General features: G+C 37.7%; 1 protein-coding gene across 1 annotated transcript; it reads left to right on the forward strand.

Annotated features, from left to right (window-relative positions):
* The first annotated feature begins 4,185 nt into the window (after nucleotides 1-4,185).
* LOC141431029 (uncharacterized) lies at nucleotides 4,186-14,932 on the forward strand. The gene is made up of 5 exons (XM_074091992.1): nucleotides 4,186-4,430; nucleotides 7,730-7,867; nucleotides 9,724-9,847; nucleotides 12,525-12,753; nucleotides 14,048-14,932. The coding sequence occupies exons 1-5, from the start codon at nucleotides 4,195-4,197 to the stop codon at nucleotides 14,311-14,313; spliced, it is 993 nt and encodes a 330-aa protein (XP_073948093.1). The 5' UTR covers nucleotides 4,186-4,194; the 3' UTR covers nucleotides 14,314-14,932.
* Nucleotides 14,933-23,569: the final 8,637 nt, after the last annotated feature.

Here is a 23,569-nt window from a genome sequence, read left to right on the forward strand (position 1 = left end):
AAGCCATGAGGATTGAAAACAGCCAACCGGCCAAATGCGAGACGGACTCTTGCACCGAGAGCTCCGTACTAATTTATAGGTATCTATAAATCCAGTATAAGTCGCGCACTGCTTAAAGCATATTGTATAAATGTGTGAGGTCATTTTAAGTTGGTAGACGGACAGAAATAAAAAAAATACGATTTTAGACTTGTTACCTATTGCTATGCAAAATTTCAAGATTCTGATATTGGCACTATTCTGGACCCAAGTACTTTGCGGATAGCAATTTCCCTGAGACTTGGGGCCAGAATATGCATTCCTCATATCTGCGCGTGTGGCAAAAACGTCGATCAACTAGGACGACATGGTCTTTCGTGTGCTAGAAGCGCCGGCCGTATGTACCGTCATGGCACCATAAATGACATAGTACGTCGGTCGCTTGCCACCGCGTCAGTGCCTTCGGCTTTAGAGCCGGCTGGCATGGCAAGGGACGATGGCAAGCGTCCAGACGGCGTCACCCTGGTGCCGTGGAAGCTCGGTAGGGCCCTGGTGTGGGACGCTACATGCGTTGATACTTTCGCTCTGTCCCACATCCAGGCAACTAGCTCACGAGCCGGCGCTGCGGCTGATCAGGCCCAACTCCTCAAGCGCCGCAAGTACTCCTCTTTATTAAAAGATTACGAGTTTGCGGCGCTTGCTGTTGAGACTCTAGGGCCTTGGTCAGCCGATATGAAGTGTTTCATAAAGGCCCTTTCTTCCCGGTTGATCGATACCTCTGGGGACCCAAGAGCTGGTACGTATTTATCCCAGCGGATCGCACTTGCGGTCCAAAGGGGTAATGCGGCCAGCATCATGGGAACTCTGCCACAGGCAGATCTTTTGGACGGGGTTTTCTTTTTATAATTTTTATTTCATAGTAACATATTAGATATACTTAGTTAAGGTTTCTTAGGTAAGTTTTCTTTGTCTTCTTCTTATTAGTATTATTTTATTTAATTCAATATATATAATATTAAAGATTCTAGGATAAATGGAATTATACTGTAGGTTTATTAAAAACTAGCTGTTGCCCGCGGCTTCGCCCCGTTGTTTTTTTTCTGTATTTTCTTCCATAAAAACCTACTCCTGACAGTAATGAACACAACAAAAAAATAATTAGCGAGATCGGACCAGTCGTTCCCGAGTTTTGCGCTTAGCAACACATTTTACGATTCATTTTTATTTATATATAATATAATAATATAATAATATAATATATTATACAATCGCACATAGATCCTTCTTTTTTTGAAGTCGGTCTTTTGCATAAGACGCTTCACTATCTCTATTAGTCGCTTTCCTAGTGCATACATTACCTGCAAAAGTCCTTGAGTGGCGGCCACGGATTGGAAGACGAAACGTAGGCACGCCTCCGAATAGATGGACTGACGACCTCTTGCTGAGAGTTCTGGGCAACCGGTGGATGGAAGTGACGAGTCATTTATTGTGGCGCTCTGGAGGGGAGGCCTTTGTTCAGCAGTTGATGTTAATGTCTTCCAGCTGATGATAATGATGATGATAATACATAACTACATAGAATGAAATCTTTTAAAGAAACCCATAACTTCAGCTAGATGTCGTGTAGTGAATCATCCGACCTGAACACAAGGACGGAACCATGCGCCGTGAAAGGTAGCGAACGAACTCAGTAAAAAACGGTCACATGGCTCACATAGGTCAAATTCAAACGCGGCAGCGGACAATCTTTTTCGTTCTCACTGGCAGAGTCAACAGCATAAATTGACACAACAAAACGTGCACAAATATATCATAGATCCTGGATATCCTGCATGGGTCAAGTTAGCTAGTTAAGGTATCGGGTATGGGCTTCACTTTGCAATTGCACTACACATTGGAAGGCAGAGAAGTGAGTTTATATTTATTTTTACAAGCTGTTATTTATACTGTCTTATTTCAGCTGTTATTAATAATTAGTAGCACAGACACAGCGGAGCGTGAAAAAATATCTGACACGTCCTTCTGACCTTAGAAATAGAGTCGTATCAGACACTTTATGCACGTTTTCTTCTGGTGACTGTACCAATAAACGTATGTGAAAACAAAATCGTTTACACAAGTGTGAAAAACGTCCATTATCATGACTCAAGTGGTTATGGTCAAGTGCAAAAATATGTATCTATTCGAATCATTCAAAATTATGTTACGTACCACGGCCTTATTAGGTACGTCGGAATAAGAATCTGTGTATATTTTTGAAGTGTTAGTTAAGTCCGTGTTTTTTCACTCGACTGTACTTCGGCAGAGAAAGCGCGCATTGCCTGCTCGTGTCATAACTATTCTTTGTTTTAAACTGACAATAATTAAAATACTAAGAAAAAATATGGAATTTCTTGAGACCGTTTGTTCAATGTTCTGAGTTATTTTCATTGTTTATTGTGTTCAGTTCAACTACGTTAGACCTTCACTCATAAAGCATCAGTATGTGCTAGGCTGTGGTTTGACAAACATGTGCTGTCCGACCAAGTTTGCAACTTAGGTGACACAGTGAACCTACTTGTACCTACACCATCTGGTACTTCCTTCATCTTCATTCTCATCAGTCAAACGATGTCTTCTACTGGGCGTAGGCCCTCAAAGATTATCACAATGACCGGCCGAGCGCCGCTCGTATCCAGCGGACTCCAGCAACTTACACCAAGTCCTCAGTACACTTTGTGTAGGGTCTATCTACGCCTCGTCTTCCGGTATGTGGTTACTACTTAAGAACTAGACTCTAATAGTCATCAGTTCCTCCAATAAAGTTCCCGCCCTATGCCGCTTCATTATGCGGATCAGTCTGCGGCATGGGGTAACCCCTAGGTAGGAGGCGCTGCTACCTACCTTGCTGCTCATGTGGGAGGGTAGGGGGAGGGGGGTAGTGGACATATGTGGTTGCTACAGCCAGCTACCAATTAAGGTACCGCGGCCTACCCTGGAAGAATCGACCTTTAACTAGTTTAATATTTTTTATGTTTTGTTTCCGGAATCTGGAAATCCGGGATTTTATTATTACTGGTTGAATCTAGCCCTTTCAGCCCTTTCCATTGCTCTTTGAATCCTTATTCCCATCTGGAATTATACTAAGTTGAAACAATTGCCTGACCATTGGTTCGTGTATTTGTTTTTCTTACATTTTGTTGTAACTTTTGTAAAAGTATTCTTTCTTGTAAAGCTTATTGTGAGGGACCACATTTCAAAGCAATAAATAACATACACTGGTTGAAGATTATCTAAAGACACTGTAGGATATTCGACGAAAAAATAATAAGTAACATCGCGATGCCGATTGCCTCCCGAACGAGACAAATCTTGCTCTTAAGAATATTTATATATAAAGTATCAATTGGATTTTTATACATATTTTTGAAAGTCTACAATTACTTTTTATTTATTTTTGAACCCAACTTTACAGTGTATCTAAAACTCTTTTAACTCAGGCATTCTCTCGCTTCTAACTTGAACCACAGATAGAGGCCCCAAGGTCTACAAGCAATGTCAATGCAGAAACACAATTTTCTTCGCAAAAAATAGAACACAACCCGAAAAGGGAGCAAATATTGTGTTCAAATATTGGGACGCGTAATGTAATACAATTTGAGAAGAAAATTAATTCCTTCGGAAAATACTCAGAATCTTGAATTGAGATTTTTACTCATTTGTTGAGCTGTCATTTCAGAGAGCACTTTTGTCGAGAGTTACCTTTGAGTTTATCAACAACCTATGTATTTTTTTTAAGATTTTAACTAAAAAACAGAGATTTCCGGGAATCCGAAAAACAAGATTTTGCGACTTCAAATCCATGAGCATTCAAAATTAAACTAAATATCGGCTGTGTGAAATTAATGCGGGATCTCTACTCTTTGCTGGACATACCGTATTTTTGTCCGAATCATCGTTTATCATAGTTTTTTTCCACTGAAACCTTATTGTTTTCTGAAATTTTTAAATGGTGACCCTATAGAAAACTATAAGTTAGGTTAAGTTTGTTTTATAACAATTCTGAACAATTATTGGATTCGGAGAAAAAGAGTTATGACAAACGATCGTTCTGACAAACATTACATTCGGACTTCCAATAAGTATGGGAACCGATATGGACCCATTCACATCAGCCCTTATGTAGCTCGAGTCGAGATGTGGTTATTGTAATTTATTTATTTGTCCAGATCCAGGATGCACGCGGCAGCTTCGTTCTCCCAACGATGGGCCCGCGACAACCTGACACGAGCAGCTTCTGACGACGAGCTGGCAACCTTGAACCTGTTCCTCTCGACCTGCAACGGAGATGAGAGCGAGGCTTCAAGGAGAGCCCGGCGGTACTATGCGGCCAGGGGGCCTGGTGGGCTCACGCATCTGTGGCACAAGCGGCATCCTGATGACGAGGATATTTTATCCAGCTGTCAAGATGCGTAAGTATTGTATTGTGTTGTTTTGTATTATATTATATTATTATATTATATGATATTATTATTATATTGTATAACTTTTTATTGTACACTATGCCTGTAGAATTCGTTTTTCTCTAACCTGCGGGAACTATCTAATTTTCCGGCATGAAAACTATCCTAAGTCCTTCACACGAGACTCAAATTATCTTTACATATATCGAATTTTGTCTAAATCGGTTCGGCGGTTTAGACGTTAAAAAGTACCAAACAAACAGACTAACAAACTTTCTCATTTACGATATTGGTGTGATACTAAACACATGAAAATAACAGTTTACAAGAGAAAAATATGTACAAAGGCGAAAAAGAAAAAGGCAAATTTAGTCTTAACATGGAAACTTTTTTTTTGCACGGGACACGACACTAAAATTGACCTAGTCTAAAAGTAAGCAATGCTTGTGTTATGGGTACTAGTACTAAGTACTACATAAGCAAAGAATACTCATACTTTAGTATACCTATATGTATATCAGTGGCGCTGTGTCTTTGATTCCCATCGCATTTGTAATATTGATTAAGGGCGTTTATACCTGCTGAGCTGGCAACGTTACATTTTTGTTAGTTTTCTCGATTATTCCATAAAAATTGGACGAAAATAAAAAATGTGGTCTGTTCGAACTGTTCTTAATATATATTAATGTGTCTACTGTCATAATTATTCGTGATAGACTTTTATTTTATACTATATACTTAAACATATTATACTTAAACATTTGTTCGTTTTTAAAGAATATAAAAGTCTATCACTAATAATTATTGGAGTAGACACATTAACTTATATATTAAGAAGAGTTATATCAGATCACATTTTTAATTTTCATTACATTTTTATGGAATAATCGAGCAAAACTAACAAAAATGCAATGTTGCCATCTCAGGTTGCAGGTTGCAGGTATAAACGCTCTTAAGCCCCACAACATTACAAAATTCGTACTAAACATCTCATCATCCCATCATCCCAGCCTATATACGTCCCACTGCTGGGCACAGGCCTCCTCTCAGAACAAGAGGGCTTGGGCCATAGTTCCCACGCGGGCCCAGTGCGGATTGGGAACTTCACACGCACCATTGAATTGCTTCGCAGGTTTGTGCAGGTTTCCTCACGATGTTTTCCTTCACCTTCACTAAACATCTGGCACCGTTTAATAGAAGTTTTGATCTACTAGCGCGTAAATAGAATGCAATAATTTCTCTTTTAAGTCATAGTAATGCGCTGTACCAAAATAGTGTTCAATTCCATCCATTAACTTCCACTTGAATATAAATTCGCATGAAATCCAAGATGGCTGCTCGCCCAAAGCGCTGCAACATCGAAGACAAGTGCTCTATGGTCCGCTTTTGAAATATGGCCAGCATTTTCCGCTATGAATTTCCCAGTACCTACTTTATTGTGCAATGCAGGGTGGCCATGCTTTAAATTTACGAGTTCGTATTTTCAAAATTAGGACAAAATTTTAGATGGAGTAAAAACAACGAAAATCATGAATCATTTCCGAAAATGAAAAAAAAAACCGGCCAAGAGCATGTCGGACACGCCCAAGATAGGGTTCCGTAGCCATTACGAAAAAAATCAAGTAATATTATGTGCGTTATAACACAAATTAAAACACTACAGTCTTAAAATCTATTACCAGAAAAAGAGCGTATCTTCGCGGCACTTACGTCCTTTTGTTGAGAAGCGCAGTTTTTCGGCAATAACTCAAAAATGGTATATCCGATCATGTTGAAACTAATTTTAGTTGAAAGTATTTATTAAGCATTAAGCGTTACCTTTCCATATTTTTTGCATATTTTTTGGACAAACGGTTTACAAGATAGAGGGGGGGGACACAATTATACACACAGGAATAGGCATGGATGTGTATATTTCAGTGATTCAGTATGTGTATCTATTTTATCAGCCAATAAACCATTCTTATTCTTATTCTAAAGTACTTTACTTACTGGCTATAATGTGTTATGGAGATAATTTTACTTTTCTTTAGCTTTTATCTCAGAAAATTGTAAATTCTCGCGGGATAGCGATAAAAGAATAGATAATAGATAATTTATTGAATCAGGCGTTACTTTGCGGAGGTCCATATCAATGAACTAAAATAATTTCCTTGCTCACCCGCGACCTTACGATAGCTAAGCTTATGCAAAATATGCGTGTTCATGCAGTTCCTCCACCTCCACACTGTAAGAACACACACAAATCACACAAACCCATCTATCACCACCACCACACTACACTGACGCGTTTCGAACTCAAACAGAGCTCATCTTCAGAGTGACACAACCGTACACCATGCTACCAGTTGTTAGGTCTAACGCGGGTGAGCAAGGAAATTATTTTAGTTCATAGATAATAGATAGATATAGGTAGTCATCAATAAATATAGATTTTGTTTTTTTAACAGATTTAGTACTTAAAACCCAGACGTGGCTCACCAGCTTTGTTATTTCGGGTATTATTTCAACATTCCTAAAATTTATTTATTTATTGTTTTATTATTTATTCAAAAAACAATTTGTGCTTTAAAAAGTACATTCGGCCGTTATTCTTAGTACTAAATTGTTCTTTATAAAGTACACAAGGACTCACGAGAATAAGGTGACGATGAGTTTTGAAATAATGGACTTCTTTAAAATTTGCCAAGCTTTTTATCCGTAAATAACTGTCTAAATTGTGGTCCCTGCATCTCTCAAAACAGCAATATGGCTGTTCCCGCACCAAGCATCCGTCTGGATTCAAATCAAATCGCGTATCTACAAGCATCGAAAGATATTGGTACAATATCGCTTTAGCGTGCTTATTTATACTGCACTAGTGTTCACCCGCGACTTCGCATCCGTAAATCATTAGTTACAATTGAAATTCCGGGATTTTAACATAATTCCCGTGGGAATTCCCGAAAAGTACTAATTACTTTGTGGTTTTCATTGACGTTGCATTAAAAACAACCATCCCAACTATAGCTATATCCCTGTCTCCTGGGAATATCGGGATAAAAAGTAGTCTAGATGTGTTATTCCAGATGTCCAACTATCTACATACCAAATATCATCCAAATCCCTCCAGCCGTTGTAGCATGAAGGAGTAACACCACACACCCACACACACACACACACACACACACACACACACACACACACACACACACACACACACACACACACACACACACACACACACACACAAACTTTTGCATTTATTCATATGGACCACCGCAAAGTAATGCCTGATTCAATAAATTAGATATGGTGTTTTTTCTCAGCTACATAGTGTCACTCCGAGCCCGCAGCGTAGGCGGTCGCCGGATGACACTGGTGCGGCTGCCAGCGCCGACAGCGATGGACAGGCCACTCTCAGCCAGGGCTCTGCTGGCGAGGTGGCTCATGATCTTAGATATACGGTGAGTACCTTATAACTTACTAGAGTTTACACGCGGCTTTGCACGCGTAAACTATTCAATCAGGTATCTTCATTGAGGTTGTGTTAAGAACGACTGTACAAAATTTCATGACTAAACCCAGCGGTTTAAATTTTAAGATTTCATTTCTATCGATCTGGATACCAGAATGTCACTACCAGACTATTGTATTATCACGCAAGTTAAATAAGTATACCAAATTTCAAGTCATTCCAACTAATGAAAGTTGGCCGAATTTAACTTGCAAGATTTGATTACAGACAGACGGACGGAAGACAACGGAACATGTGAAACTAAATAAAAGCTTGTAAAACTATAAGAAAGTTGCGCAGAAATTTATTTAGGAAACTTAAGGAAACTTAATTACTATAAGTATATAGTTTTCTAATTTAATTTTAGCGCGTTAAATTACAACCGCTAGGATTAGACATGAAAATTCTTTTTAACCGATTTCAAAAAAGGAGGACGTTTTATGTTCCACTCTTTTTTTATGCAACGTTAGTGAAATGCACTATGTAGTTTTTGCATAATACCGGAATTTCTATTGATTTGCTAAACCACAGATAATGGCTAGTTTAGAAAATATTGTTCCAATATTATTTTAACCTACGCTTTTCTTTTTTATAATTTTTTTATAGTTAAATGTTATAAAGATAAATCATATTTAAGTATTATTTTTTTATAAAAAGAAGTCTACAATAAAGAGTTTATACACATATAAAAACAAAAAGAACTAACCTATAAAAAATATGAAAATAACTCCCCGTCTAAAAGATCTGCCTTTTATAAAATTGTATACTTACCTATTTACAACGATTGTCATTGCATTGTCAAGCGTGCGAAATATCAGGCAGGATTCGATTTGTAGCATTCGAACATGGCGGATGTAGACGATATCTAATTTTGGTATTTCTGCTTCTTTGGCTAGTTGAAGTATAATTTTGATAGTGTTTTATGCGGCGATTAACCTTAACAGTGAACAGTGATCATAAAATTCTATATTGCTCTCGTGTCTGACATTTTTTAATGCGCAAGTGGTCTCCGCGTGGTTTCTGGAATTTTGCTATCAAGTTGCAAAAACTACAATCACCGTACAACATGCATAAGAAGAATATATTTATCTTTAATTTAACTGACATTGGCCCAAGCCTTATGGCCGCCATTAAGAGGAATAAATAAATATCAGGCAAAACAATTTGAAGGCCGTCGGAACTCGCTCGAACAAATTTCTCGTTCTGACATTGTCGTTGAAAATTTATTATTGTATCTTGAATTTTCAATAACTTCGAAGAATAACATTTAAGAGAACAAAAGCCGCAATAACCCCTTTTGTTGTCTCTCACAGACTGTTTACTCTCCCGTCTCAGCAATTACAAAATAACAATCAAACAATAAGATACTTATTCTATGGTCTTTATTACTATATTTTTTGACGTGTTTGTCGAAAATAGTGTTATTATTTAATATTGCTTGTGATTCCGTCTGTAAAAAAATCGTTTATCCTGTAAAATATTCCGCAGAAAAAACGCAATTTTCCGAGATATCATACTCGTATTTTATTTAAATCGGTGCATCTGTTTAAGCGTGAAGAAATAACAGATAGAGTTTCTTTCACATTTATAATATAAGTAAATGAAGATTTAAATAGTTGAAGACAGGAAACGTAGGCAAACATTAAGGCTCGAGCCATCTCGTTCTGAGAGGAGGCCTGTGTCCTGCAATGTCGGGATGATGACGATGAATGATGATTCTCGAATTCACCGACCAAAATCAGGAGTAGGTAGACCTAATCTCCTTAATAAAAGTTAATTAAAATCCTTTACTTATGTTCCATCCAGGTTAAAAGAAGACCCAACTCCTGGAGAGGAAGTGGTGTTCATAGATGTAAGCGACCTACAACCAGCACATATCAAGAACCACTTCAAAGGCAGCTACTGGAAAGATTTCGTACACTGCATGAAGGTTAGAGCAAATTATATATCGGATAGTTCCGGGATTTTGCAAAAATGTCCACAGTAATTCCCATAAATTGCGTAGTAAATTTCATTAAAGTTCTACGAAAATGCCCGTGAAAATTTCGTCACTCTAATAATCCCAGTGATTGAAACTTGAAACATCCAGATCCCTTGGGAATACCTACCGGGAGAAAAATAGACTATGTGTTATACAATTATACACGTTCAGCTATACCTACATACTAAATTTCTTCCAAACGTTTATTCTGCGAGTAGACTGCAACGGGCTCTTTAACTCACTTTATTATTCACTTTTTTATTCTAAGTATCAGCGCTTTCGAAAAGACCATCATGGGCAAGGACAATGCGCCGCAAGTAGCTTAGCAAAAAAAATTTATATAACTTCTCCTACTCTTAAAATGTTACTCTTCTCTGCATATCGAGACTAAAGCTGTTCATAAATCTGTAGGGATTGAAGTATTTTTTTTTAGCTTGCGTTGGAAGCCCCGAAACAAGCAAACGCGGTGTTTGTGAATGAAGGAGAAGACAATTTTTAGAGCGTGGATATAACCTCAAAATGACTACTCTGCAAAAATATTAGAAAACCCGATTTAATTTCGTAAAACACAATTAATGATTACGAATATGAATCTATTCAATAGCATGCATAGTTCCATTATTAGTATTAAAATATTTTTCAATTATTAAACTGTTGGCTAAATATGCAAGCTTGCAGTCACTTTACAAAAAAAAAATCAAAGAAGAAAAAACCGCGTACTATTTTTTTTCTATTTGTATTTTGAACAGATGTCCATTAGTCGTAGTGAGCATACATTTTTAAAAAAGAATATTGTAATTTTGAACAGAACGTCGTTATTTTTCCTCGCATTCAAAGTGAAAAGTAGAGTTTTTAACGCGAGACTAAACTACTATTGCGGCACAATAATTATTTTACAATTATTTCAATTATTAAAGCTAGTAAAACAAAGTTAATTAGACATATGAAGTGAAGGTTTAAAATTACATGCATACTTGCACGCACGTTATAAATTTGGCATTTACAATAGATAGTTGGATTTCGGCTTAAGGAAAACACACTTGAAATCACAATCCTCTTCACCATATTTTCTTTCTGTCACACAGTATAAAACGGTGGGCCACTACGAAATTCGACACTCGAAGTTCGTATCATTGGTACCGTCCCTCTCACTCTCGTACTTAATAATATAAGCGTCAAAGGGACGGCAAGATACGCAGTTCTAATTTTGCGCTTCGTAGTATAGCTTGGGGTGGAAGCTCTGATGTTCGCGATCGCATTCACCATCTTTTTCTACCCTCACCTTATATCGTGTGACAGAAAGAAGTGGCGAAAACGATTGTGATTTCAAGTGTGTTAGACAATAAGGCCTTTAGTCTAGTATTGTTCTTCTACGCAGCCGAAGCTGGTGGCATAAACTAGTTAGAAACACCAAGTATTCCCACGATTTTAGCCCAATTAACAGTCGTCTCCACACGACTTAATATTTCTCGCTCGAATGCCTCGCAATTGTCATGCGCTAGAGAGCGACGTCGTTCGTGCGCGACTCGTGATGGACTCCGTTTTTAAGGTTGCGTACCACAAAAGCCAAGTGCATTAAATAAACTTTACTTAGATAAAAATTTAAAAGAAAAAAAATAAAGGTTTCTAGCCATTACACCGTATCATAACATGACATTAATAGCAACGTGTCGTGTGTGTCAGGCAAAAACACCTCTCACACACTTCACACCTCTCCTTCAGAAAAGTAACTTTTCCTCCCTGTCGAGAGGGAGCAAAGTGCAACTTTTCTGTTCCTGGCTTTTCTAAGTGTTTTATTGCAAATGCCATTTTTTGAAGTTTATAATTTTATTATAAAGCCACGCCATTTTCTATGCTGGTTGTTTTTTAATTATATTCAGATGTTTTTTTCTTCAAATTTCTTAATGCTCGGTGTGAAAAGTTGTATGAGCCACTCGGGAGCAAAATTATTTCATCTTGGGCGTTAACACTTGAATCCCTCATTACGCTCAGGATTCTACTTTAGAATCCCTCGCTACGCTCAGGATTCTATTGTAGAATCCTTCGCTACATGCTGGATTCAATGTACGCCCTCGCCGTAAATACACCATTTTGCTCCCTTGTGACACAAATAACTATTGTATCGAAAAGTATGAGACTATGCCCAATATCGACTGTGTCGAATATGTGTAAATAAATGTTTCTCTCTCTCTCTCTGTCTCTCCCTCTCTCTCAATTTCATATTCAGTAAATAGGACGCAATGGGCATTTTTACACGTCATTTTTTAAACTACCAGGGCTTTCGGAAAGACCATCATTGCCAAGAAGGATGCGCCGCAAGAAACTTGGCAATCATTTTTTTTTTAATAAAATAATTACTAATAAAATACTTAAAAACTACAGTATACAATTAAAGAAAAAAATACAAAATAATAATAATACAGGGATGTATGGGGTCCCTTAGTTACAAAACGTGACTATATCTACAGCACATTTCGTAAGCAACCGTTTACCGCCAAATCTACGTTTGACATTCCGTTTTAAACTCCGTCTGATTTTTGGCTCCAGACTTTTTTTACGTGTTTGAAATTTGCATCCACAGTCAACAGCTAAATAAACTGATAATTTTTACCATTATCATTTCCAGACAGCCTACCCTCTCCGTTTCTCCGAAGTCCACGTGATCAACACCCACCGCCTGAAGACGATGTCTCTCTTGCTACTCCACTTGGGCCTGTACCCCTGGAGGCGTAAGGTAGTCCAGATCCATTCTGGCGACGAACAAATCAACACAGCTATGGGGGTGGACTACTTCCCGCTTGAGGGTCTTCCATACGAATATGGGGGGAAGGCTGGTGCTATGAAAGATTTGAATGGTGAGTTTTGACTTACATATGACGTGAGAGTCTAGTATTAAATTCTTTGTCAATGTTACTACTCATCTCAGCTATCACGAATTGGTGAGTAAAATGAAAGTATCTGTGTGTTACTTACGTGAAGAAGACATACACTTCACACAATATGAACATAATATTAGTCATTTTATTATAAAAAATTCTAACAATTAGTGACATACTTTCGTTCAATCCATTTTTAATCGACTTTTTTTTTATTCGACCGGATGGCAAACTAGCAAGTGGGTCTCCTGATGGTAAAATATCACCACCGCCCATAAACATCTTTCTAAACGACTTTAAACAAGGAGGAGGTTATCAATTCGGTTGTATTTTTTTTATGTTTGTTACCTCAGAACTCCGTCATTTATAAACCAATTTGTTTTTTTTTGTGTTCGTCTAAGAATGTCTTCAATTAGGTCCCATAAGTACCAAATCGGGATCTAATGATTGGATCTTAAGGAAATCGAGGGAACTCTTCAAATATTCTCGAAACGCCTATGGTAATTTCGATATATTTAGGAATAACTCGCGCATTTGATCTTGAAAATCATCATTTGATGAAGTGGAACTGATGATGAAGACCACAGTTGACCATCGGAGTTACAACTCAATAACAAGTATTTCACGGGTTGAATTTTAATTACTTTAACACAGTTGCTGAGCAATTTATGCTCCTCGTAATGTATATGGTAAAACGGGTGATGAAGCACCAAGACTCCTCAATAATGTAGTCTCTGCTTCGGAAAAAGCAATCTTTCGTAAAAGTTGACGAGCAGTTGGTATTAAACTATTGTATCTTAGATTATTTACACTAAAAGCGTGAATAAAATTTATTAAGTTGAAGCCGACTACAAAAAACCATCAAAATAATGACTATAGTTCCACTCCTGCTGGCTCGTGCTGAGGCACTGACCGACTTCAGATTGGTAGAAAATTATTTTGATGGTTTTTTGTAGTCGGTTCAATTTTTTGTTATAAAATTTTTTCGTGTCAGCTCTTGTGAATCGACTTGCAATTTTTGCTACAGTCAACTCATTCTTTAACAATGGTAGCTAGATCGCCATGTAATTCTTATAAATACCTGAAATATGAAATTAAACCACATAGATAACCTGAAAACAAATTTATACCTAAATTTAAATATTTCTAACAATAAGGATAGGCAGCTTCTATCAAGTAGTTTCTGTCAATGAGCTGAGCCATCTCTCGAAGTTAACGGCGATCAAAAAAAAACACGACATGCAGAACTTTACCACCAATTTCTTATTTGCAGACGAATGGACAAAGAAACTGCTCTCAAATTCAAAATGGCTACAATCCCAAGAAAGAAAATACTACGAGACCGTCCTAAAACCTGAAACACAGGTGCGCACACGGCATAAGAGCGCTGTCCGTGTAGGTGGAAGCGTGGGGTCCTATGATATGATCACGCGGACGCACTCCTGTAGATCACTCCACAGGCATGATGACCTTGATGAGGGTACTTATGGGGCATACAGAACGCTTAGGATAAAGAGTGACAAGGACACGCATGTATGATTAGACAGGAAGGCAAGATACTAACTGGTCTAGACGTCGAGAAGACTTACTCGTATGAAGTTGTAGAAGGATAGTGAGTAGTAGAGGGGAGAGGTCGATTGTTTTCTGTCAATATAGTGGTAGTTCTTTGTATTGTAATGTAAATTTTAAGAAATATTTTTACAAAATGTACCTATAAGCAGAGCTTATTGAATCACAACCAACAAACGAACGAAACACACAAATCTACATTTAACAAATATACTACAAATAAAATTAAAATTCCATAAGCATTTAAGTATAATATGTGATTTGACTAAACTGTTTGTGCTACCAAAATATTGTTAGTGTTAAATTAAGTAACTTATAAGGCGGGCCTGCGTGAACCAGGGTTAACTACATAACTCAAAGTTAACAGCTATATGTAGAGTCATGGGTTCTTATTACAGTGTCAATAATGTCTATTTTCGTCAAAATCACGCGTCTTCGTTGATGGCACTATGTATAACCCAGGTTGAATAGTCTCAAAATATATGGAACTGTAACCTCTATTCCAGGGTTACCATGTTATTTTTAACCCTAGACTGCGCAAGCGGCCCTTAATGTGATAGAATCATAAAACAATATTTTTGCTACTACATTCTTGTATTTTATTCTTACCCTATTTTCAGCTTCACGCTCACTTTAATAGTAGGTATTTCGAATGTAGTGAGTAGCCCCATGGTAAGGATCAAGAAGGTGATATACTTTTTTTTTATTAAATGGCTTAATCTGTCCAAGATCTGTTGAGAGACACAGATGAACGATGTCGAGTTTTTTTTTATTAGGTACTCAGGTTGTCAGCAGGCCTACTACGAAACTCGAAACTCGAAGTTCGTGTCATGCGGTCCCTCTGACACTTATACTATTTAATACGAGAGCGAGAGGGACGGTACGACACGAACTTCGAGTTTCGAGTTTCGTAGTAGCCCTGCAGGCGCTGTGCTGTCAAATAAGTAGGGTTAGTTTATTTCAGTAGAGTACGTTTCAAATAACAAGGAAATTTCACTCGTTTCCTGCCAATTATAGAGTTGGCAGCTGCTTAACCCTTTTCCAGGCCATATCGATACGCTACTACCTACATAGTTTTATATTGTTTACTTTTACTTTTGTACCATTATTTCATTCTAGTGATCAAATGAACTTAAAATTAGGTCATATATGCGGGTTAGGTAACAACACGCGTACAGTGGTGAACGAAAATAACAATCAGTGTAGTTAGGAGCTTTTATGTGTCAATTTTTTTTAAATACATAAACAGCCGCTTTCTCAAAACTATTCAATTCCATACAGTCTTATTACTTTTAGCGGTTCGACACATTACAGTGACATTGTTGTAAAAATTAACAAGTTGAAGTGGCATGGGCAGGCCACATGCCACATTGCTCGAGGACAGATAATCGTTGGGGGGAAAAGTTTTAGAGTAGCGTACATGAACCGGAAGACGAAGCGTTGGCAGGCCTCCACCAAGTGGACTGCAGACATCAAGCGAGTTGCAGGTGGATGCAAGTGGCGAGATGTTGTTCATTGTGGCGTTTTAAGGGAGACGCCTTTGTTCAGCAGTAGACGTGTTGTGATGATAATTATGACGACTATTAGCGGTGGTCTCTTAAGAGCGTTTATACCTGCTGAGCTGGCAACGTTGCATTTTTGTTAGTTTTTTTCGATTCTATCATAATAATTTTGTTAAATTGTTAATTTTTAATAAGTTAATGGGTCTACTGAAAAATTTTATTTAATAACCAATGAAATATAAAAGTCTATCACGAATAATTATTGCAGTAGACACATTAACTTATACATGGTGAAATCTAGGACGTAATACAAAATTAGTGTTTTATGCTGTTAATGCTGGGTAATATAATGCATTAACTCTTTTGTTGAAATAAGTCTGAAAATTTTAGTGGTTTTTATTCATGAACAATGTATGGACCGGTAGTTTCATACTTATTTCAACAAAAGAGTTAATGCATTATATTACTCAGCATTAACTGAGCACGAAACACAAATTTTGTATTACGTCCTAAATTACACTCTGTATATTAACAGTTCTATCAGACCACATTTTAAATTTTCATTAAATTATTATGAAATAATCGAGAAAAACTAACAAAAATGCAACGTTGCCAGCTCAGCAGGTATAAACGCTCTTAATAAGTAAGACGTGCGTGGCAATAATACCTTTATCCCTGGATATGCCTCGAAAATCCCGAGAACGTGGGGAGCTAATGAATTGTCCTGTGAGGTAATTTGTCCTTGTCACAAACAACCGGGGTATCCTGGCGTCGGTGATAATTTAGACTATTTGTGTAAGGTAAGCAAAAATATGTTCAGTAGTTTTACGCTAGCTGTTTTTAGGGTTCCGGAGCCAAAATGGCAAAAACGGAACCCTTATAGTTTCGTCATGTCTGTCTGTCTGTCTGTCTGTCCGTCCGCGGCTTTGCTCAGGGACTATCAATGCTAGAAAGCTGTAATTTTGAACGGATATATATTATGTAAAATTAAATATAAAATTTTTAAGGGTACAACCCATAGACGTAAAGTGGGGGTGTTTTTTTTTTCTCATCCAACCCTATAGTGTGGGGTATCGTTGGATAGGTCTTTCAAAACAATTTGGTTTGCTAGGACGATTTTTTGATTCATTGGTTTCTTTGCGAAATATTCAACTTAAAGTGCAAATTTTCATTAAAATCGAGCGTCTCGTCTCTAAAATCTAAACCGGTGGGTGGAAAAATTAAAAAAAAAATCAGGAGGGTAGTAAGTATATCAAACTTTCAAGGAAAACTATAACGGCTAAGTTTTCTTGACAATTATTAGTACTTTTACTCTTGCAGCCTGAGGTATAAAATATACCTAAACTTGGAAGATTTCGTATAAAATACAAAATCCTTAGAAAAATATAACTTAATTTTTTCGTAATGGCTACGGAACCCTATTTTGGGCGTGTCCGACACGCTCTTGGCCGGGTTTTTGTATAGATCTACGATATTGGCCCAATTGCATAACAAATTACTAGCTAATAGTATTGAAATTCACTAATACTAATTGCTTGTAGGTAATTTGTTTTGCAATTGGGCCATTGTCTCTTGAAATTCATCTGATTTTGAAAACAGAATCATCTTGCTGACTTCATATTAAATGACATTATAATTGCTAACTGATTTTGATAAAAAAGCTTGTAGAATAAATCCAAATCGGATCACATTTATTGATATATCGATTAAGTACAATGGATTAAAAAAGTTGATGATTGGTGTTTGATTATTTTTATAGGCCGTCATCGTTCATAGCGCTCCATTTCTCTTTGAGTCATAAATTCTCTTTCAGTAAAAAATATTCACTTAAAATAATTGACATGTCAAAACAACGTTTGTCGGATCAGTAGTAAAACTATAAAAATGTCAGTTCGTCTATAATGAAACTCTTAAAGATTGGAGAGAAGTTAAACTACTTTATTATAACCTCGAATCTTACTAAGTACTGCGAGTAGGTAACAAAACACTTATGAAAGATGAAAATTAAGAGAACGTAATGGGTGTTAAAGCAAATTTTTGATTTATCACTTAACTCCTACTGCAAAAGAGCGAGCAAAAACTCATAAATCCAAAGTTTTCTGCGTGCATCGAGGTTTTTCGGTCCGTCCTTTTTGGAACATTTTAACTTAGTCTCTAAATTGATAAAATTCAATTCACTTTAACACACAAAGCAATAATTGCAGCTACTTACAATTTGCTGTTTTTGGAGTCTTGATTGTTGTTGTTGTTGTTTTAGTAAAGACTTTTATAACGTTTCGTTAGGAGAAAAACTTGTATTTTTAAATACTATTTTCGTGTAACACCTACAACTTTTTTTATTTCATTATTGCATTGCCATCGGACTCTACTCTCTACTCTATAAAGGTAGGTACATACAGTAAAGGATTTACATAAATAACTATATATACCACAGCATTTAAATACAAGTTCTGTAAGACTAGGCTTTTATTTCCATCAATTTGGTGCAATTGAAGTAAAAACTATCCCAAAATAACCAAAACCGTATAAGTATATGTAGGTACCTATAATACGCCTAAATTTTCTCCCTGCAAAAGAGTGCTTATATGTAAGGCTAGTTGAAATTCTGTGCTGGATTGTGATGCCGATGCATTGGTCAAGAAGTACGCTAGCCTAAGTGTACATATTATATCTTCATCCCAGCCTATATACGTCCCACTGCTGGGCACAGGCCTCCTCTCAGAACAAGAGGGCTACACATACACAGGGCTATACATATTATATAGAAGGGTCAAAAGTGGCACCGAGTGGTTCGTGTAATATTACACTCGGCGCTGGCTAGCCAGTTTCTTTGCTTGAACTAGATGAGTCTAGATTATATTCAAAAAGAGCCTTAAAATAGATACATCGTTGAAAGTAGTCTCAAAATAAGGTTCAATTTAGTGTTACTTCACTTCACGCATTTGAACATAATAATCATCCTACAGACTTTAGAAACGTTGAAATCAAATGGAATACCGATGCATTGCAGCAACTGCAGTGCTCATAGCATGTAGGGAACGGTGGCAGACTCGAGTACTAGCTCCTAGGCGAGCCAAATGATCTGAGAGCAAGCTCTTTACACCACACGACTGCGCCGGACACTGTCGTTGGTCACATGTAGTCATATATTACATCGTGCTCATTCTACCTGCTTACATTTACAAAATGTTGTTGATGGTTTTATTCCTATGTTGTGTGTATGCTTGTGAAGGAGCAGTACAAGTTAAAAATTGTATTAGTAGTCTATAAATGCTAATTTTATGTCTGTTTGTAGGTATACGTAAATGACCAATCTGCAATGATCCCACACTGCATACATTTTGCTTAGAAGCTGAGCTCTCAGTGCGTCAATTCGACTCAGTTTTTTCAGTAAATGTAGGTAATACAATTGTTTATTTATTTAAACAGTTACATCATATACCTACTTAACAGCATAAACAGAGACGACCAAAGTCTGAGTTAAGTCAGTGTGTGAATTATTAACTAAATTAAACTTTGTAGAAGCATCAAACTAAGTCGCAACTTGGCGCACTTTGCCAGTTTATGTTTCGGCTCGCGGGAATAATGGTGGAACTTTAAGCTCGAATTTCAAGACAGACAAAAGTTTAGCTAGCCAGTGTCGTCGTCAAAGGAACAGTCTACAATGAAGTAAGTAGGAAAAGTCACCGATAAACTATACACCATGGGTGCCGGGATGGAGGCGCTAGGGGGACGCAATCCTCCTGGCGTAAAAGTACCTAAATACATAGAACCAGTAACGTGGAGTCGTAACAACTCGATTCCCACCGGGTTGCCTAAATGTTTCGCTTAAAATACCTACAGTACTTCTAAGGAGTTGCATCTGAAGATACCTAAAACACGCTTCCCTCACTCCCTGCCTCACTGGTGAGGTTACCTAACGAAAATGTTCACGCCACGCCACTGCATAATACAGAACTAAAGACACTGAAGGAAACCTATAAATGTACCTCCCTATTATGCAGACACGAGATGCACTGCATCCTTTTGAAAATGATAGAACCATTGCGCTCATGACAGACGCCATCACATCTGTCACCAAGATCTTAGTTGTAGAATGTGCTCGCCAAGCGGCCAATAGAGACCGATGCATAAGGATCGCGAAGGTAGCAACTACAGTAATGGGGGACCCCTCATGACCGCGACCACTCTGTCAAGTGTCCGATTAAGATTTAGAGTAGTCATCGACATAGCTCGAAGAATATGCTATTCGAAACGACAAAGCGGGTCACATCGCTCGAAGAACAGATAGGTAACTGTTGGGGAACTGTTGGGGAACTGTTGGGGGAGGACTTTTCTTCAAGTGACAACCATGAACCGGAAAATAATGCGTTAGCAGGTCTTCCACTAGGTTTTTTTAATTTTATCTGATGAAAGAGATACAAACAGAAGCTTCGCCACGAATTGGAACTCTGCGCGTACGAAATTACGAGCAATAGCTACTTTATAATAATAGTAGGATAAGGAAGGAAGTAAACTATCTCTATCTAGTCGAATATATATATAGCAGCTAGCTAGTAACTTATCTAATGAGTCAATTGCCTCGAGTGGTCCGATATTATCGTGATTTCTCGACACGCTGTACCTAAGCAGTCGGAGAGCGTAAGTAGGACGGGAATAAATCTGCAAAGTGCGAGCACGCGGCGCAATTTGAAACGGTACAGACACGTTTAAAATGATGCACTCGAAAATGATTCCCAAGCTAGCTGCTGCAGCTCCGCCTATCGAGAATGTATAAATTCGTATGCGGTATCAACGTAGGTATAATATCAATCATTGAAACGTGGCCACGTGTAAATAGGACTTTCGGGGTATTTCGTATTCGAAAAATTGTTTTTCTCTGCCCAGCATGCTGGGAGTGGGAAGAATTGTGATGCGTTCTAAAACACGCATTGTCGAAATAGATGCGAAGATTGCCATGTTGAAGTGGGACTGGGCCGGCCACGTCAGCCGAATGCATCCAATACGGTGCCCTAAAATGCCACAAAGTGGGTACTGCAGGACAGATTTCGAAGATCGGGTAGGCCCAGACGGAGATGGCGGGACGACTTGGATGTATTTCTTAACGACTAGCCGCAGACTGCTTTGGACCGGGAGGAATGCAGGACATGGGAGAGGCCTTTGTCGAGCAATAGGACACTAACGCCCTGATTCACCATCCATTGATTTTTATTTGACGGATAAATGTGATGCCGTCTCTGTTTGTTTTGTTCGAATAGACGGAGACGGCATCACATTTATCCGTCAAATAAAACTAATCAATGGTGAAACAGCCCCTAAACCAGGCAAACTAAAAATAATTATTAAAAAAACCACATAGAAACCAGCTTAAATTGCTCCCAATGCGCCCGCGCAGGAAAAGTAACCATTTGAGATAATGAGCGCTGATCTACTCTGACCGAGCGCTTTCTAATCGCAATATTGAAGAGCAGAGAAAACGTTTATTATTTACGTGTTTCGACGGTCAGTTTGAGTTTTACGAGTACTTACGTGTGGATTAAAATCATTGTGTGTTTACTCATCCATGTAATTACTAGGTATGTAACTACTATTCTTTTATGCTCAGGATAGAGTTCCGTAACCGTCAAAATCATGTTATCCGTATTAAGCCGTGGTGGCCTAGTGGTTTGACCTATCGCCTCTCAAGCAGAGGGTCGTGGGTTCAAACCCCGGCTCGCACCTCTGAGTTTTTCGATATTCATGTGCGGAGTTACATTTGAAATTTACCACGAGCTTTGCGGTGAAGGAAAACATCGTGAGGAAACCTGCACATACCTGCGAAGCAATTCAATGGTGCGTGTGAAGTTCCCAATCCGCACTGGGCCCGCGATGGAACTATGGCCCAAGCCCTCTTGTTCTGAGAGGAGGCCTCTGCCCAGCAGTGGGACGTATATAGGCTGGGATGGATGGATTATTTTTTTAAAGTTTTTGTATTTTGTACGAAATTTTCCAAGTATTTTTCACAAGTTAGAAGACTGGTAAATTTTTAAGCACAGTACAATTTGTCAATATTGTCAATACATTGTCATATTCATGTACATATCTCATATTGACATTTATTACAATAACATTGTCATACATATACTTCACTTTATGTTACATTTATAACTCGATTTACTGAGAATATAACTCGATTTACTGAGAAAATATAGGTACATACTTTATATTATTATTACCTATTATGATTATTATTTTACTCTATTTGTTTACAAAGGTCAGGCTTATTTTATAAAACTATCGTAGAAAGTTTATTGCTTGTAATTTCTTTTATAATTTAATTAAATGTCAGATTTACAAACTATCCGAGTTGATGGTTTGAGCAAGTGAAATCACAAATAGGTATAGACACGTAATTATTATAAATTCAATAACAAATTCATTTTCAATGGGTACTTACGTTCTTAAACATACTAAAACTAACAGACAGCTCAGTAACAAATCGGCGAACGTGTGGCCACGCAATGCGTCGCGCACTAGTAAAGACAATAGGGTGACCACGCTGTTGCTCGCAAGAAAACGGACATCACAGTACAGATAAAGAAACTGAATCGTGTACCAGGGAGGAAACTTGGGCTTTTAATGTCATGTTTACATCCCATACGTTTGCCAAAGAAATCATAGTGAAACTGTTTACGAGAAGACCCTTGAGGCCTACGCTAGCTGTCGCGGTTTGCATGGATATGTCGGGTGGATGCCTATTGAAAAACAGTATGAGTGCTAACTGCACGGATTTTATCTGTACCCGTACCCACAGGCGTGCGCCTGCAAACATAAGACACATCAATATACTCGTAACAGTGTGAACTGACGATTTGTTATAAGTGGCCGGAACTATATAGTTAATAATTATAATGAGCAAAAATTTTGCTGATTTAAATAAAATAAAAAAACATAAAAATAACCTTCGATTTGGCATGGACCCGCGTCCTAAGCATACCAGGGTTAATTCACCAATTCGTAGGAAAAACGTCTGAGAATTTTCCTCAAAATTGCAAAATCATGGTCACTGGACACAAAGAGACTACGAATTTATAGCAGCACGCCGTACTATATATTTAGTAACAGTTTTAGACACAATACGGTTGAAAATCCGCATTACATCATAACAACAACCACTGTAGACGTACAGTCTGCCACTACACAAGTCTTTTAACCCTCAAGTTTCTGACGTAAGATTGTAACTATAGCAGTACTTACGTTGTCTGTTGTGCATATTTACAAGGTAATGTCAAAATAGCAGTAGGTATACGAAAAACAAGTGGAAATTGGTACATATCTTGATAGTGTATAATTTCATTCGGTGTTGCGTTCTCGACGTCAATTAACTGGTCTGTCCAAATTTAATCACTTTACAAAGGGCAGGAAGAGTTTTAATAAAAATATAAAGGTAATCTTTTTCACATGCTTTTATTTAGCTTGTTCTGTTCTTTTATTTATTTATTAAGGTCAAAACTTGGGAGCTTAATTTGATCTTCTTCCAGTAGTCAGATTGTTTTGAAATTTGGCATGCATAAATGTATAAGTGTGGTGATAATACATGAATCTGGTACTTATTTAGTTAAATTATGGTGATCTGACTACGGTCTACTCCACAGGACGAAACTCCTCAACAGTTAATGGAATCGACTTGAAATTTGGTACGAAAATGTAGTTCGGATGACAACGCAAGTGTAGTGAACAAAAAG

The sequence above is a fragment of the Choristoneura fumiferana genome, chromosome 9 (genome assembly GCF_025370935.1).
Source record: "Choristoneura fumiferana chromosome 9, NRCan_CFum_1, whole genome shotgun sequence".
In the NCBI taxonomy this organism is placed as follows: Eukaryota; Metazoa; Arthropoda; class Insecta; order Lepidoptera; family Tortricidae; genus Choristoneura; species Choristoneura fumiferana.